The sequence below is a fragment of the Siphateles boraxobius genome, unplaced genomic scaffold, assembly GCF_051911475.1.
Source record: "Siphateles boraxobius isolate OS27281-9 unplaced genomic scaffold, OSU_SipBor_1 130, whole genome shotgun sequence".
Lineage (NCBI taxonomy): Eukaryota > Metazoa > Chordata > Actinopteri > Cypriniformes > Leuciscidae > Siphateles > Siphateles boraxobius.
The window spans coordinates 44389885-44409244 of NW_027508734.1; the positions used below are offsets into that span (position 1 = coordinate 44389885).

Here is a 19360-nt window from a genome sequence, read left to right on the forward strand (position 1 = left end):
CATGATATTTAGCACAGCCAAAGCTATCAGAGAGAAGAGGAGGTCACAGAACTGGATATGTTAATGAGAAGAGGAGGCCTGGAGCTCCATTTCATGAACTCTTCTGAAAAGACCAGCATATCACCAACTTGTGTTGTGTTTTGGATGCTGGTGTCTGGTGTCCTCACCCGGCTTCCCAACAAGCTTAACTAATAAGGGGGTTACATAACTGAAAATTGAGCACCGAATGTGGCCCCGAACTCAGAGTAATTCCCCCATATCCCTGTGTGGGATAAGAACAGATAAGAGTGAAGAGTTGGGGTGGAGGGGGGATGCTGGAAACTGTCATGGGTCAGAGGTGAGTCGGCTATATATGTGTGTTGGCCATATATGTGTGTGTATATATTTATATATCCACTTGCGCTTATTGGGTAGTTTATCTGAACGTGCTTCTCTCGATCTTTGACATCATTAAGTTGATGTCTATTAAAAGTGGGTCAAAATGTGCCCAAATAAAAAGCATGAGTAAAACAAAGGCTATTAATAAAAATAGAACTAGAACTAGATCAGGGGTGTCCCATCCTGCTCCTGGAGGGTCACTGTCCTGCAGAGTTTACACAGCTCAACACACCTGCCTGGAAGTTTTTAGTATTCCTAGTAAGACCTTTAAAAGCTGGTATAGTTTTATAAAATATAGGTATAGTGTTAAATTGGATTGGAGCTAAACCCTACAGTACAGTGGCCCTCCAGGAGCAGAAGTGGACACCCCTGTCCTAGATACTAGAAACAGCATCAACTCTCTATAAACAATGTAGGCTGGAGTTTACCAGACTCAAGTGAAACCCCTAATAAACATTACAAAATGGACAACACATAAAATCTTTATTGTAGTCTTTATAATCTACAATAAATTTATAATCTTTATAATAAAATACATTGATAGAAGGCTGCTCCACAATCTCTCCATAATAACGATATTTTGAAGAATGTTTCATCAGTTTTTGCCCGTACAATGAAAGTCAAAACAACACTGAACCCCATTAACTTTCATTGTAAATGAAAAAAAAAAAGTCCTTTTGTGTTCCAAAGAAGAAAATCTGTGACAGTTGTGATTTCCTAGGACACCAGTGATATCCGTCAGGTAATAAAGACAAAAAATATCGAATGATACTTTCACCAAACCAATATAAACCAGCTTTGCTGATATAAGATTTACTTTACAGCAGGACATTTAGTGCAGCCAAATAAACTGGGATAGAAAAACACATGGCGAGAGCAGAATGGATGAACAGAAAATGCTCAAATAAGAGTGAAGTAGTGAGATGAAAACTGTGGAGGACAGAGAACAAACATAGTGAGAAAGGAGCGCTAATAAACACAGACTCTGATTGACTCGAGTGTTTTTAACGGGATGCTGCCCACGTCCGATACAGTCACCCAGTCTTTGTTTTCACTCTGTCAAGCCTGCTCTCCTCCGCTCCGCTTGCTGGAGTGTCTCTGTACGTTCTGCTCTGCCTCTCCACCCCAGCGTTCATATGAATGATGGGGAGCTCAGAACATGTAAAAAAAAATAAAAAAAGGAAGATCAACAAAGGGACAAATTATTTTTAAGATTTTCCTTTTTTTGCCTCTCGACTGTTCAGGAATGAAACGGGTCATGTGCATGAAAGCAGGTGTGTAAATGTGTCAACACAAAGATGTTAGCAGCAGATCCTTCAAGTCCTATAGGTAGTGAGGTGAAGCCACCATGGATCAAAGTTGTTGGTCCAGCACATCCAACAAATGCTCAATTGGATTGAGAATTTGGAGGCCAGGGCAAAACCTTCAACTCTTCCTCATGGTCCTCAAACCATTCCTGAACAATGAGTGCATTATTCTGCTAAAAGAGGCCACTTCCAGCAGTGAACACCATTGAAATGAAGGGGTGTACCTGGTCTGCAACAGTGTTTAGGTAGGTGGCACTTGTAAAATGTATGTCCACATAAATGGCCGGACCCAGGGTTTCCCAGAAGAACATTACCCAGAACATCACACTCTTTCGTCGTCCCACAGTGCATACTTTTGGCATCACTTCCCCAGATAAACGGCGCACATGTTAAAAGAAAACCGGGCTCACCGGACCAGGCGACTTTCTTCCACTGCTCCAAGGTCCAGTTCAGTCGTTTGCCATTGTAGGTGCTTTTGACGGTGGACAGGGTCATCATAGGCCCTCTGATTGGTCTCTAGCTTTGCAGCAGAGTGTGATGCACTGTGTTGTGACATATTCCTCCTATAACCATCATTATAATTTTGTGTGACTTGAGCAACAGTAGACCTTCAGATAGGATAGCCTTTGTTGCCCTTATGCATCGATAAGCCTTGGGCGCCCAACACCATCTCACTGGTTTGTGGTTTCCATTACAATTTGGCCCTTATCAAAGTCAGATCTTTATTCCTGCCCATTGCTCCTGCATCTAACATGTTGATTACTAGAACTGATTGTTTGCTTGCCATCTAATCTACCCAGACCTTAATATGTGGCCTTGTTAGGAGATGATCAACAATATTTGCTTCACCTTTGACTGCTCATAATGTTTTGGCTCATCAGTGTATACACTGATCAACACACACACACACATACATACATACAGCAAACATCATCTTTTCGCGTTGAAACGACATGAAGGCGAGAAAATTATAATTTGTGTGTGTGTGTACTATCCCTTTAAATGTGCTGTAAGCACTTTTGTCCCTGCTACTTGACAGATATCACTGGTGTCCTGGGAAATCACACCTGCATATGTGACAGCACCAAGCTCCAGCCAGTCAGAAACTCTCTGCCAGAGAATCATTTTGCATAAGTTGACATGCCTTTAGAAGTTTGGAGTGAGCGGTTTGGTAGATTGTGTGGTAAAATTTACAAAATGGCAGGAAGCACCTCAAAGTATAAAATGCATGAGTTGTAGTTCAGAATACTGATGCTAAAATTATGCATCCCAGCAGTGCTAAAATACATGACTGCAACAATCAAGGTGCCGAGCTTGTTTGTGTGGACAATTGCGGTTAGTTAGATGCTCATAGTATTCCACTGACGGCCATTTAAAATCAGATGTGTGCTATACTGAAATTAAAAATAACAAGAGTTTATTTTTAAAAATGTGTTCTCCACTTCATACTCTCTGGTAAAAGCTAATGTACGACAGGAAACATAGGCTCGCCATGCTTCTGTGTCCATTAATGTGAAAACCCACACCTTAACCTAGTTTAGTAGCCTACCTCTCAGTGACTATCTTCATGTGCAAGTATGACAGTTAATTAATTTGCTTTATAAGATTTTTTAATAAACAAAACAAAAAATCGAAAAACGTGTTCCAAATTGAGTTTATAGGCTATTGGGAATATAATCTCTCGTCGTTTTTTATTACTTAAATGAAGTGTATTTTTATGGTTCTCGTAGTGTATTCATACCAACCTATTTCAATGCAACTCTTTAATGTCTGTCCACCTTAAAGCCTCTATATCTTACCTCTTCCTCACGAGTCTGCACAGCTTCACCTCTTCATTCTCTACAAATCACGAATCATTCAGAGACTCTTGAATCGTTAGATTTATTAAATCTCAACAACCCAATGATTGAAACCAGAAGAGTCGGTACTTGATGTACGCAGGGCTTGAGTTTTTCATTTTCAAATGCATAAATTAATACTAGAAGTTCTGGAGTTTCTATCCCCCGTTGATTATATATGTTTTGTTTTCCCTTAAGTGCGTCTGTTCATGTTACGTTAAGTGTTTAGCCCCATCCAGTGGCCAAAAGCAAAATATATAGCTCATTTAACACTAACACTACACTACAGCGTCCCCTAGAGGCCACAGGCGGTACATGTTTAAAATAAAAACCTCCGGTCTCTGCAAGTCCTGCAAGATGTTAGAATTAAAGAGTCATTAAACAGCAAATGTAATAAAAGTTTAGATTTTAATAATGATTCTTGTTATAAATACATGGTTATCTTGAACACTTAATAAATAAGTCTTAAAAAGCAACCTCTGTTTCAGATCACTTTACGTATGTCTATAAATACAATGCATTACAACAACATTCTTTCAAAATGTACTGGGAAAAAATCTGTTACATCTCTTGTTTTTCTGGGTGCAATAAAAGGTGTTTGATTGTGTTTTCGTGCGTTCTGGGAACAGACAGCACTTTTCACAGAGACCTGATCCTTCCTTCTAAAATACAAATCTTTAGCTATTAAAAACAGATCCAAGATCAGCTTAAAGAAGCAGTTTTCGATAGAAAGATTCGATGTGAGTGCATTCCTTTTCACCCCTGTGGTGTTTTTAATGTACATAATTGACCTTTATAATCATTTTAAATGGCAAAGACAGATAATGATCAGAGTCTGTATCAGACTTCATACATGGTCAGCATTATGAATCTATTCAGTGTGAGGAACTCAAAGTATTAGGGTACAGAAAGGCTTTATATGGTCTATTAGCATTTTGTCAACAGGTTTTGAATGTTGAATGACTGTTGAGTTTGTATTAATTAATAAATATAAGCTGCTCCAGAAATTGATCTCGGACCAGATCTGCCTTATTATCATATTCATTATGAAATATGTATTTGAAAGGCCAAAACTGATCTGGGATCATAAGTCACTACACATAATAAACACCCTCTGTTCTGATCAATACCAGTGCATAGAATTTGATTGGATTTAATAAGCTGTTCTAAAGGTGTTGGTAAATTTGTGTTATTTGGTAAGTATTAAAGGGAAGGTTCACCCACTCTCTGAGCGTATTATTATCTTCTTTAAGCTTTCCGTATGGCGTGTTTGCCTTTCTGAAGTTGTGAGACGTAGATTTTGGTTTTGGTGCCATCTGTGCGCTTGAACCAGACCTCTCCTGCGCTGATCCCTGATATTACGACCCTAAGAAAAACACACAAGAAAACAGGGAGACCATTTTAATTGAAATGTTTTTGCAAACAAAGCGAAAGCGAAGACAGATGCGGTCTTGAGTCTTATGCTCTACTGACTGTGCTGGGCTGTTGTCATTGACTTCTAGCACAACGCTGCTGCCTTTGGAGAATCTCTCTCCATCATAGAAGAGAGCCCCATCTTCACATCGCACGGCCACTTGCCTGTCTGAGAGACAAACAGACAAGCTCAACATCTTCAACATGTTACGCTTTACTAGCTCAGAATGCTCTAACCTTCTATTGTTGAGACGTTTTATCACTATATAGGGCTGTCTAGAAATTGCTGTCATTAAATTGGTTCACAGATGTAACATGATAAAGTGGTAAAGGCATAAATAAACAAATAAAAACCACATCTGGTTGTGGGTAGATGTATGCACCCTTGTAAAAACTTGTTATGGAAATAATATATGTTAGGAATATATTTAAGTGTCAACTAAATTTCATGTTTTCAGACACTTCAACTGCATTTTAATTAAAATTAAATTACATTCAATTGTATAATAGTTGGATTTATATCATGTTTTTTCTCGATTGCTAACACAGTTCATGAAACGATTCACTATTTTCTCACAAGTATAAAGACAATCTCAGAACTACATTCCAACTTGCACGAACCTCAAACTGTCACGTCAAAATCAAATATTTTTGTCAAAAACATATTCTCTTTTGTCAGAATCAAACTTTGGCCTCATATGACACACAGAACCAAACAAATTCACAGATTACTTTCCAGATCAATTCAAAACACTAACAGAAACCTCTTGGTTGTGATTACGGTAAACTAACGTAACGATGAAGTTGTAATTCAGTACATTTACAATATATATAGTTTAAATGTTTGAACACAACATAGTTAAAATGATCAGTATCAAGCACTTTACTTTAGTAGGATAGTCAACATCAAAATAAGTGAATTTCTTTAAAAGAATATTGAAACAATGCTTTAAAATGTAAATCTTTGAAGTAAAACTTTTAATTAAAGTGCACTTTTTAACAGTGTACTTTATAGTGTGTTAGGAAAGTGTATTCTCTTCAAGTAAACTTAAATGGTCTTTTATTGAATTAATATTATATTGTCTAATATTATATTAAGTAAAAAAACATTAAATATATATTTACTTTTCAAATTTAAAGTACACTACAACTTGCCCCAGACAGCAACATAGTGCCGGCCCAGATCCGGCACACATCTGGTATGGGTGGAATCCACATGTACCAGATGTGGCCCAGATCTGGGCCGACATTATGTTGCTGTCTGGGCCACACTCAATACAATCAAGCAAAATTTTCAGCATAATTAACAGTGTTGTATTTGGTTGTAATTTATGCCTATTATGCCAACGAGGACAGCAAAGGAATGGAGGGATGAAAGTGAGTGCAAGAGTGAGATCTGGGGAGAAATAAAAAGACAAATGAGAGATGGAGTGGAATCAAATGTTACACGTCAAGCCATTTTTCTTCCACAAAAAGAGAACAGGACTCTAAATGTGACATTAAAACCAAAGTATTTTTAGTCGATCAGTCTGGAGTGACAGAACAAGGGAAATGGTACTATAAATCAAATGTCAGTATCTAACTTAATCAGAGGCCAGACAGATAGAGCTTGTGAGTGAGCATCAGGGCTAATGGAAGAAACTGGGACGGCAATGGAGAACATGCTTAAGCCTTTGACGCCATTTAAGCTAGAGACAGACAATAACACCGTACATACGGTGTGTTTATCTGTGAGTGTGTGAGTATCCCTGAAGGCATGTTTACTGCAAGTATTTTACCAGATAAAGACCCCATTATTTGAAAACACACAGTAACACACTTTTTAAAGTCCTCAAAAAAAAGAAAAAAAGAATTAAATATGATTTGAATTATACAGTCACATTTTTAGAGAGAGAAAAAAAGAGTCCAATTTTGCACTATAAAATCTATTCCGAGCCTGTCGGGAGAAAGAAATCATTGGTTACATATATTTAGCCTAAGCCAAGGACCCTGATGGTCCGCACATGTGATTTCCTTCAATAAATATACAATGAGTTCATTCTTGGAGGCAGTCAGTTTTGTCAAATTTTAATGAAGTTCACCTGACTACCATGAGGTCCTTGACCTCCCAGTGTAGCTGCCTGAGAAAGACAGAGACCAACAGGGAAGCTTGAATGAAGTACTTAAATGAACCCAGTCCCATTTAATAATTGACTTACTGTCTGCTTTCTTTTTCAGAGGTATCAGTGCCGCTTTCGCCTGAAAGACAGAAAGATAAAAGTCACGATCCGTCACATAGCTTCACTGTGATTGAAGGGCTGATCACTCAACATGAATACCTTCTTGATGGCTGTCCAGTCCTCCAGTATATCGATGTCTCTTAGCATATACACTATGTATGGCCCTAAAAACACAGACAGACATGTTGAGCAAGCAGAGAGGAAGTAAGACAACTTCTTTAAACTGAGTTTGGATAAAAGGTGCAGCCTGATGGTTAATGACCTAGCTTGGTGATTTTTGGCTGACTATACTAGGCTTCTTAACTAGCTTAGCCCATTTTTTAATTAGCTTCTTAAGAAAGACCAAGCTGGTTGAGCAAAACTAGCATAAATCAGCTTGGACCAGTATGGAAAGTCTCATGAGGTCCTTCTCAGAAAAGTCCAAACAATAAGACAGCATGTTGTATGAATGTTAAGCCCGTTATTTAATGAAATGAAAATAAATAAGCGTGTGATTCCAGTATAATCACACTTTCTGATCTGGACTGCAAACTGTTAATTGGTGGCCTTTGGTGAATTGTTTAAATGTACTGTAAGACCTTTTGGATAAATCACTAATTAGTAACTGTTGGTACTGGAACAGGATTTAATCTTGAAGGCAAGTGGTGACTGAACAAGAGAAGAAGAGACACACTTCATTACCTGACACAAGAGCCGCCTTCTTTTTCCTGTCTGGGCGAATCAGGTGACGACTTCTCTTACACTTCTTTGTCTTGTCTTCATCATTCCACCATTCTGATTGATAAAGACCAAGTTTGTGCGTTTAAGGATCTGGTGAGTATTTGTATGTGTTTCTAACAACTAGTAGCTTCCTGGAGGACAAATATGCTTAAAAATGTCCCCACAAGTAGGACAAAACCTCTTAAAAAAGTGTTTCATAAATAAAGTGAATAATGTTTTTGTTATTATAAAATAAGTAATATTCTATATGTATCTAATTTTTATAAATAAAAATATACAATAATTTCTTTTAATTTAGAGACACTGTTTAGAGATTTGCATGAACTTGAGAGACTGTGTGACCTGAACAGTCGCTTCCTCATATGTGCTGTATCATATTTGATATGCACATTTCTAAGGTGCCTAAATTATTAACATGATCAAAACAGAATTTTTTTTTTTTTTTTTTACAAATTAAAGTAAAAGGACTTTTAGTATCATTCTAAAAATACCCCCCTTCAGGTCATGATCCATGTGTCTTTTTTCTGTAAAATCTTTACTGATTTTTATAAAGCAAACGAAAAAATAACATTTTATTGTTAGTAGTTTTTCAAGAAAAACACATACTGCACTGAAGCAATTTAGGTTTTTCATTATCTATATACATATATATATATACAGTCAGTATATATTGAAATATTAGAAAAATCAGTCTTTTAGAGGTACATTTATTTGTACATCTCTCAATCATCACTGTATTGCATTGCATTATATGTTTTGTCCCACACAATGATAACTGCATAGCTTTGATCATAAAACTAAGCATTTACTGTAAATATCATCTTACTTATGAAAAGTATATGCATTTTATTCAAGTAGTTTGCTATACTGTTATACAGATATCATTGACTTACATTATAAGATAACAGGGGCCGTATTCACAAAACCACTAAGACTTCTCCTAAATAGCAGTAAAATTTCTTAGGTAAGAGCTTCCTCTTAAAACCTATTCACAAAGCAGCTGAGACCAAGTTGTGGCATGTGTGACTCCTGTATATTGACACTCTCTGATCTCGACCACAAGCTGTTAATTGGTGAATTGTATAAATGTACTGTAAGACCTTTAGGATAAAAGTGTCAGATAAATGACTAATTAGTAACCGGAACAGGATTTAATCTGGAAGGCAAGTGGTGACAGAAGTGTTGACGGAACAAGAGAAAAAATGTAGGAGTCCTAAAATTAGGACTGACATGCCCATTATTGTGAATACGGCCCGAGATTTTTATCAGGTAACACACCTGTAGTAAGCTTAGGAATTGGAATGCTACATCCTTGTTCAGATAGCCAGGTAAATGTGTGTGTGTGTGTGTGTGTGTGTGTGTGTGTGTGTGTGTGTGTGTGTGTGTGTGTGTGTGTGTGTGTGTGTGTGTGTGTGTGTGTGTGTGTGTGTGTGTGTGTGTGTGTGTGTGTACCTGAACTCTGTTTGTCATCCTCCAGTCTGCGGATCTTCTCCATCAGTTCTGTTTTCATGGCATCAAGCAAGAGTGTCCTCTCACTCTAGAGAAATGAGCATCTCATTACATATACACACACTGACTCGATACGATTCATGCACTGTCAACAAACAAACAAACACAACTGTTTTGGCAGAGATATACACATATTTATTTGCAGCAGTGTTTTGTTTGATACTGCATCTAGATTGTGATAAATGTGGTGTGTCGATGTTTGTTTGTGTATGAATGAGCTTTTTGAGTCACAGATATTAGGTGTCTTTAACTTCTATGTACCCAAATAAAAAAAGTTAGGTACAACTTATTGTGTACATGTTTTATTGCAAAACAGTTTTGCTGCTATTGTGGTCGGATGTGGGTAAGGTTAGTGACAGGTTTGGTTGTATGGTTAGGTTTAAGGGTGGGTTAGTGTGTAAGTGAAGGTTCAACGGTGCAATTAATAGAAATGAATTACAGCTGTAATTCCATGCAGGTATTAGGCCTGTCATGATAACAAATTTTGCTGGACGATAAATTGTCCAAGAAATTATTGCGATAAACGATAATATTGATCATAAACGATAATATTGTCGTTCTGAGACCATTTTCATCTAAAATAATGATGATAATGGCATAATAATGCAGGTACACCTTTTCAAACATCAATAAACTTTTATTTCTAAAGACTATTTAAATGAAAAAAAAAGCAAAAACAATAAAAGCAATGGACTAGTTAATGTCTCTGTTAACAAAAAATGCACATGTGTGACTTCCGTTCACACTGAGAATCATATGCATCATATACTGTGTGAGCAAGCGTCTCATATGAGTATTTGCACTAGTTTGTGTGTGTGTGTGTGCTCGCATCTCATATGAGTATGTGCGCGGACAGTTTGTGTGTGTGTGTGCGCCGTCTCATTGAGTTTGTGCGCGAGTTTGTGCGTGTGTTTGCGCTCGCGTCTCATATGAGTGTGCGCGAGTTTGCGTGTTTGCGCGCGTCTCATATGTGCGTGGAGAGTTTGTGTGCGCGCATCTCGTTCCCGTGTGTGTAGAGTTTGAGCATTCAGCAGTATACATGTATGTTTGACTACTTAATGTGTATGCAAGTGTTTCATATAGGCCTATGTGTGCGTGAATGAAGTTTGATTTAAGCCCTAGACGGCGGTATGTCGCCTCATATGAGGGTGAAAGAGCGCGCGCGAGAGAGAGAGAGGGACGCGCTACGGCGCTCTGCAATCAAATACGATTGTAAATAGGCTCAGTAAAAAAAAAAAATTATAATTAAAAAAAACATTCGAAAATCAATGTGTGGCGGTCAGCATTGATATTGTCATCCAGTCTCTTTGGTAGAGAGAGAGAGAGAGAGAGAGAGAGAGAGAGAGAGAGAGAGAGAGAGAGAGAGAGAGACGAGGAAAACAAAACAAGCATGCAAATGTAAATTATCGCGGCCGGAAAAATTATCGAGCAAATTTTTTTTATCGTGCGATTAATTGATTTATTGATTATCGCGACAGGCCTAGCAGGTATTTGTAATAAAGTACAGGGTTACACTTTATTTTAAGGTGTCACTGTGTAATTATATATTTAAGTACTGAGTAATAATAATTAACAACATGTACTTACAAAAGGGTTAGAGTAGGATTAGGTTTTGGTTGACGGTTAATTGCGTGTAATTAAGCATAATTTACTCTTATTACTATGGTAAGTACATGTAACATATGTAACAAGGACACTGTAAAAGTGTTACCAAGTACAGTGTAAAAACATGTATGTACACAAGAATTGCATTGTATCAAATGATTTATTAAAATGCTAGTACATAGTAGTTAAATACATTTTAATGTATGACGTGGAGGCAAAAAACCACCCGACGAGAAGCTGATACATTGGTATTTTTGACCACTTAAACCTGTTATTGATGTTTGCAGTGCAATATTTGACAGGAAGAATACATTTTTAGTAATTTAATTTTTTTTACTTTGAGTTTAATTACTTTAAAACCAGCGAAAACCTATCGTTGATGATAAATATAATGTAGCTATTCATTAGCGAAGCTATTTTATTAATAAAAGTCACGGGGCACCATTGATGATAAGTGTCTGTGCTCCTGAATGTTTGTGTGTGTGCGCAGCTCAAACTCCGATCTCTGTGTGCGAGTGACGTCTGTGTGTGTGTATGTGTGTGTGTGTGCGCGCTTCAATGAAAGCAGTGCATTAATATAGACAGTGATTAAACTGACTTGGAACTACCTGTGCATTAAACAGCTTTATTGCACTCTTTCCAGCCAATCAGAATCGAGTATTCAGACAGACCATGGTATAAAGACACTTAATATAAAGTTAGACTGCTTTTTGTAAACAATGTCTAGATATGTGGGTCTGATGAGCCGCTTTACCTCTAAATGTTGCTTTGCCCCCTGCACTTCACATTCATGTTTGTGTTTGACCACTTGCAGACATAGTTCTCTGTACACACCTAGATGGGGCGACAGGGAGATCAGTAAATAAACAAATAACAGTTGATCCAAGACCTGCGTTTAAGATGTAAGAGAGACATCATAAGTAGAGGTCAACCAATATTGGATTTTGCCGATACCGATAACTAAGTTGGGCAGTACCTGCCGAAAGCCGATTAATGAGCCAATGTTTTTTTTTTTATATTCTGAATCAAAACATAACACTCAAAGTAAAATAGTGCAGAACTTTATGCAGTATTGACTGATGTATAAAAATGTATTGAACTTTCAAATTAAATCTATAAATATTAATATATATTAATTAACATTACATAATAATATGTATTAATTAATCGCCTTTGGCTTGCTTAGTTGGGGACATTAATAATCAAAAATAATACTGATCTGCCTGCATTGACATCATTATATGAGAACTGAGCTGGACGATGACATCAAAGTTTGCTCCAGAGCGACTATATATATAAATTAACTATATTAATAACTTTTTTACAACAAAAATGAACCATCAATAAACTTAATTAAGCTGGACTATGACGCTATTTTCTTTTGGTAAAAAACTTTGTTGCATTATTTTCCTGTTATTACAGTAAAGCTGCTTTGAAACAATCTGTATTGTAAAAAGCACTACATAAATAAAGCGAACTTGACTTAACTAAAACATGGTAAAATGTGTGTGTGTGTGTGTAGTTATAATCTAGAAACATCTCATGTAAATTTCATAAGTAACACTTCACAATAAGGTACCATTTGTTAACATTACTTAATGCATTAGCTTTCATGAACAATATAATATATTTTATTAGTATTTGTAAAAACTATTTTTCATTGACATTAGTTACTGAAGTGCATTAACTAAACTAAACTTTTATAAATGTATTTGTAGTAAATTATTGAAATTAACATGAACTAAAAATGAACAATACTTCTACAGCATTCGTTTAAATAGTAGGCACCATTACATGTTAACCTAGATAAATGTGCGCTATTATTAGGAGCATATAGTGTTTGTGTAGAGTGTGGAAGCTGAATGCCACCCTAATGCCACCCTAAACACTCGAGGTCTTCCAACGAGTCTGCACTTTCGTGACGTAACGCCGCTTTGACTGTCGGGTCGAGGTCTGCTGTGGAGCTCGCTTCAGAGCAGGCTCAGCAAAAGGGCACATATTGACCGCAAAATGAGCGCCCGTGAGCACCCTTCTGAAACCTAAAATGACACATGGGACACATGGACTTAACGGACACGTGCACGCGGCAGTCTTTGTAAGTCTACATTTCCGAAATGGCATATGAAGTGTGTCATTTGGAACAAGGCCATAGAGGTGCTGGTGCAATCACTTGCATTTTTTTCTGTAAACATTGGAAAGAACTTACAATACTTAATTTTTGGTCATACATATAAAAGTAATGCATCATTCGAAACTGTAAATTTATTTGTGTACACTCACAATAACAAACCATTTTTGTAAAATAAAGAAAAATAAACAGGATAGGCTTTCTGCTATCTTGACCTCAGTGAACTGGAGCGCATCCTGAATAGGGCTGGGTACCGAGTTCGATACTTTTTAGGTACCGACCGAATTGCTTCGATACTATCGAGTATCGAAAAATGACATGTTGTTCGGTTCCAGATTTCGATACCTAAGGAGTTAACTCGTCAACGTCAGTGCTCAAACAAATACATATGAAATGCACATACACGCAAACTCTACACATACAAAGCGCGCGGAACTTTCCGCACACACTCATATGAGACGCGCGCATGCACGCACAAACTCTCCATGCGCATACTTATATGAGACACGAGCACACACACAAACTCGCGCACATATTCATATGAGACGCGAGCACACACACATAATACCTTAAAGATGTGGAAAAGTCGATCAAAAGTGTGGCTGGGTACATTTCTCCAGGCTCGATGCCAACAGCGCGCGATGCAGTATTTGAGGTAAAATAATTGCTGCAAAGACCGGTACCACGACATATGATGAACAGTGCACGGAGTAAACATAAAAGTTACTCCATCTTAGACTGGTAAATGAAGAGATACCTTGTTGATCACTCTGACAGTGTTTATATTGCAATAAATAATAACCTACTGAATGTACACTGCCGTTCATAATTGTGTTGGTTAGTCAGAATTTTTTTTTTCAGTAAGGAATAGGATGCATTGATTAAAGTTATCAAAGGTGACATTAAAACATGTGTAATGTTATCAAATATTTTGTTTTTAAATAAATGCTTTTCTTTTGAATTTTTTATTCATTTAAGAATCATGAAAAAATGTAGGCCTATTATAGTTTCCAAAATATTAAGCAGCCAACTGTTTTCATATTTCTGAAGGGTTATGTGACACTGAAGTAATGATTTGGAAAATTCAGCTTTGAATTCAATTCATTTCAATAAATAACATTTTGAAATATATTCAAATAAGATTTTAAATTGTAATACTATTTCACAATATTACAAGTTTTACTGTATTTTTTATTTTAAAAACAAATCAGCTTTGGTGAGCATGAGCTCTTTATTAAATTTTTTTTGTTCCTTTGTGCTTTTTTTGTTCCTTTTTGCACTGGCTAAGGAGCACGAGTCAAACTGAGAAAAATAAAACGAAAGTTTTTCTGAGGTAATGTGTTCATAGGCGCAGATACCGTGGGTGCTCCGGGGCTCGAGCACCCACGGAAAATACCGAGCACCCACGTGTGCCAGACTGCCAGTAGGCTACATTCATTTAAAATTAAACATTGCAGTTGGTGCTATGTGAAGCGTCTGTCACACTGTGAGATTGGTTATGTCGCTGTCAGTCGCCTGCTCCATATCCTATCCACCAATCACAGCGTTTCTCGGATGAAAACGCCTCTGATCGCGGTTACGTGTCAGTTAAACTTTTGATCTCCAATCCTGTCTGTATGTGAGAAGTGGCGCTGTCCTGAGCTATGGTCCTGAGTTGAAAGATAGCCTACTTTACGGCTTTATTATCAAGTAAATGGGTGTGTGCGTTCGTGTCGGCGGCTGTCCATTTCCTAAAAGGGGTCGCACACCGGACGAGAAGCGCAGCGCCGCGTCGCGCAGTGCCATGTCGCGCAGTGCCATGTCTTTTAAAATTCGAACACATTATTCTCTATGAGTGTAACTTACACACACTGGCGGCGCCCAGCCACCGCTATAGGACCTTGTTCAAAATCCTGCCGTGCCACAGAGTGCGATTTACATAGTTTTATATTAAATTTACATTTATTTGTCTCAAATCGTCATTAATGTACATACTGACTTCAACCTGTGCTGCAATATACATTTAGTTTTACATTAATTTACAGAAATCAGCTGCTTGAATGAAAATTGCTGATGTTATCGGATTTCCAGGTGATATTCTCAATTCATTCAGTTAACGGACCCCCCGGTTGTATTTAATTGTACAGTACAATCATAACATACAGACATTATCTTAATTCCATAATGTCCTTAAACATAACATTACAATATTGCTGGCCGTAAACTGAAAAAGGGCGCGTCCGGTGTGAGATAGGCTACCTCAGGTTGTCATAGACGCAGCGCTGCGCTTCTCGTTCGGTTCTGAAATGCAAACATTTTTTGACTAGGCCTAACGTTACTTTTTTTTTTAAAGGGCGTGTGCGCCTATGAGCACCCACGGAGGAAAACATAAATGGGCGCCTATGAATGTGTTATGTAATCTTGTTAAAATGGATTTCATAAAATTGGTACCGAAAAAAGTATCGTTAGGAACCGGTATTGAAACTCAGGTATCGAAATTGGCACCGGATCGAAAGATTTTGAACAATACCCAGCCCTAATCCTGAATATAAATTGAAACTAAGTGTAGACTTGCCTTAGTGTACATAAATTGCTTGAAATGTCTACTTTTAAACTTCGAATCGAAAACAAATATTCTCTGATTATGTAATTAGTTTGAAACGTGCATATAGGTGCATCCACTTCCGCAGAGATGCAACTTAGCATCTTAACTTAACGAATTAATAAACGCCCAAGCTGGATATAAACTAATGAAAATAGACCGTAACAATCATGACATTTAAACATTTATTCTGGATTTGTCACATTGTTCTTATCACTTGATAATGTCCTCTCAGCCTTGTCGACAAACATACTGCTGTTCTCTACTAATGCAGCATCTTGTCAACAAATTGATTATTTTTAAATCTGACAACATGTTCTGTAGTGCACATACATTTTATTTGTCGAAGTTTCACATCAGCATCTGATTCCGCTCCGTTTCAAGCCAAAACACCACGAGGATCGATGCGTTTTTATTTGGCCTCTAGAGGCCGCTCTTGCACTGTGTAACGACAGCCGAGCCTTTTCAGCCGCTCTCGCAGTGGACGCAACCGGGAGAAACTCTCGTTGTGGATTATTGCCGATAACGATAGTTCCAGAAATCAGCTATCGGTGCAGAGGAATCAGCAAAACCAATAAATCGGTGGACCTCTTATCATAAGGCAGATATGTATGTCACCTGCCACTTGTGTCCTCTGTTGTAGGTTCTGCTGCAGTGTTGCCAGAGGTTCTTTGTACTCTCCTGCCTTTCCTGTCAACACCTCATCCAGCTTCATTTTAACCTGGTGCAGACGTTCTTGAAAAAGCCTGAAATCGATGAAAAAGTAATCTATAGAGCTCCAGAATTTGGTTGTAGCCACAATGTACAGTCAATGTTCTTCAAACAATACCATTTGTTGAGAACAATACAATACAGAATATGGACTTTTATTGGTAGGCTTCCTCTTAAGCCCATCCATCCCAGACGATGGCCCTGTTTCTTTTGGTCTAAAAAAAGAAATGTCACCTAGCCCAAACCTATAAGAAAGAAGGATTCTTACTTGTCTTTTAACTCCAGGAATTGTTTTTCTAGGTCAGACATTTCATCCAGGCACTGTGATCGTCTTCTCTCACAATCTTCATCATCCATTTCTGAAAGAGAGATCCAATCCAGGTCATTCTCTTTTCCTTTCGATTCCAGTCAGACTTTACTAAACTGCATTTTATATATCACTATAAGATCAATTTTGGCTTGCAGTTCAGGGATACGATCTGGAAGGGATTTGATAATGAATGGTCATGCACAAATTATAATATAAAAATCTATAACCCTCAGTTATTGGCCCTAAAAATAAGGTTTAATTTTCTTTATGCAAAATATAATTTCATTTTATGGTGAAGTTGTATCAGCAGCTGGAACAGTACACAGAGAAATGTATACATCATTTAATCTGATATAAACAGACCTGAACTCTCTTCCTCTTCTTCCTCTTCCTCCTCTCCCTCACTGTCCTCCAGGTCGCTGTCCCGCTCCTCTCCACTCTCCTCCATCGTCTCCTCTGCCTCTCCTCCATCTCTCTCTCGCTCTTCCTCCGCCTCGCCGTTAGTTTGAGGAAGCTCGGAGTCGGCCTCCGTCTCCATCTCCTCCTCTGGCTCTCTGGGAGCGGGCTGAGCTGGCATGACTGCTTATAGCACTGTATTAAACGGTGTAATAACAACGGTAAGATCTCATGGAGTACAATTATATGGAGTCTGATGCAGTGAATAAACAACCCACATTAATTAATATAATATAAAATTACATAAATTATGGAAATACATTTATTAAATGAATATAAATAAATCATATTTAATTATACTAAATAATAAAATAACACTGCAAATGTTCTCATCTACTCTCCCAATTTTCATTTTTATATTTTCTCATCAGAAAATGTTTATGATAACTTGCATAAGTGATTGACCCATAGTAATTTGTTAATGGGTGCATTTATTTAATCGAAAATACAGTAAAAACAGTAATATTGTGGCATATTATTACAAATTTAAATTAATTATTTTATATTTAAAAAAAGTATGTATAATATTTGTTTAGCATCATTACTGTCTTTATATATTAAAATCTATAAGAAAATGTGTTTATATATCATCCAGTCTTCGGTGTCATATGATCATTTCGAAATAATTCTGATATGCTGATTTGCTGCTCAAGAAACTATTATTAATATTATTATTTTCAATGTTGAAAACAGTTTTTGCTTATTAACATTTTTGTGGAAACAATGATACTAACATTTGTGGTAAGATTAAAAAAGAAAGAAATTAATACTTTTATTCATCAGGGATGCATTAAATTGGTAAAAAGTTACAATTAAGACATTTATAATTGTACAAATAAAAAATACTTAAATAAATACTTTAATAAATAAATTTAATAAATGCTGTTTGTTGAACTTTCTATTCATCAAAGAATAATATATATATATATATATATATATATATATATAGATATATATAGATAGATAGATAGATAGATAGATAGATAGATAGATAGATAGATAGATAGATAGATATCACTATTTCCATAAAAATGTTAAGCAGCAACTGTTTTCAACATTGATGATAATAATAAGAAGAATAAATGTTACCTGATCAGCAAATCAGCATCTGAGTGATCATATGAAACTTTGCCATCACAGGAATTAATTGCATTTTAAAATATATTCAGGAGAATATATTTTAGAAACATAACTTTTGTTATGTGTAACAAATTATAGTTTTTTCCTGTATTTAATATTAAATGAAAACAGCCTTGGCGAGCATTAGAGACTTCTTTCACAAACATAAAACTGTAGGCTAATGTTTCCAAAAAAAAATGTTTGATGTGCATGTCAAGACAAATGACCAAACTAAAGACCTCTAGAGGACACTGGCAGCGAAAAGCACAGTACCTAGAGACAGCAGGAGATATTTAACACCCTATTAACCACTTTATGTTAAATTAGAAAGAGGAAACTTTTGACATAGTTCGTAGTGTGATGAATTATCACTCTTCAGAGGGATTTATGTGCGTTCAGTCTCGACGTGTATCATGTCCATCCTCTAAAGGCCGCACAGCACTGACTTTACATTAAGAGCTCATTACTCATTCTCCACATCTATAGCCCAGATATTATCATCTGTGAGATACATTAATAGTTACAGTCTCGTGCTGTTCATATATAATTGTGGATTTAAGTAAGTTATAAAAACTCGTTTTCCAAATGAACAACTCCGCAGTTCATTCAAAGACATGAAGTGTCCGGTTTAACGCGGTACAGAGATTATAATGCACGAGAGTGAAAAACAAACATTTACGCCTATTAAACGTCTCAATTACAATGTAGTAATTGATAATCGTACTTCGTAACGTTGTATTGGATCTCTTGATCGCTCTTAAAATGAATGTTCTCCGCAAATGAACCGATGCAAGACACGGGACAGCAATACACAACGATCTTACAAACAAACTCTAAGTGCATAAACCACAGCAAAACAGCTTACCTTCTTGGCGATTATTGTTTAAGTCATGAAAAATATTACATATTGTCGAGAGAATTTTCATATCAGGGCAAGTTGACATCGGACAAGTCTACTTCCTCAGCGTTTAGACGTTTGTAACACACTACCGCTTTGAGGCGCTAGCCAATCAGTGCAAACCTCGCTACTTCTAAGAACCAATAGAAGCTCGGAGTTGAAGAATCG

At 36.9% G+C, this 19360-nt stretch overlaps 1 protein-coding gene across 2 annotated transcripts; it reads right to left on the reverse strand.

Annotated features, from left to right (window-relative positions):
- Window positions 1-3912: 3912 nt before the first annotated feature.
- On the reverse strand, window positions 3913-19311 carry brms1 (BRMS1 transcriptional repressor and anoikis regulator). 2 transcript variants are annotated; one of them, XM_077229561.1, is made up of 11 exons: window positions 19160-19311; window positions 17083-17310; window positions 16678-16768; window positions 16317-16444; window positions 11744-11823; window positions 9328-9412; window positions 7837-7929; window positions 7255-7319; window positions 7135-7174; window positions 4997-5105; window positions 3913-4889 (listed from the first exon to the last, which is right to left on the reverse strand). In XM_077229561.1, exons 2-11 carry the CDS (start codon window positions 17294-17296, stop codon window positions 4772-4774), a joined length of 1023 nt encoding a protein of 340 aa, XP_077085676.1. In that variant the 5' UTR covers window positions 17297-17310; window positions 19160-19311; the 3' UTR covers window positions 3913-4771. The 2 variants fall into 2 exon arrangements, with proteins under 2 accessions (XP_077085676.1, XP_077085678.1); XM_077229563.1 differs by lacking the exon at window positions 4997-5105 and having other exon boundaries at window positions 19160-19279.
- Between the last annotated feature and the right edge of the window lie 49 nt (window positions 19312-19360).

Coding starts and splice junctions, on each gene's coding strand:
- brms1 (XM_077229561.1), bottom strand. CDS start 17,296: ATGCCAGCTCAGCCCGCTCCCAGAGAGCCAGAGGAGGAGATGGAGACG. Junction 16,445..16,677: donor TTCCTGGAGTTAAAAGACAA/GTAAGAATCCTT, acceptor CATCGATTTCAG/GCTTTTTCAAGAACGTCTGC. Junction 5,106..7,134: donor TCTGAAAAAGAAAGCAGACA/GTAAGTCAATTA, acceptor TTTGTCTCTCAG/ACAGGCAAGTGGCCGTGCGA.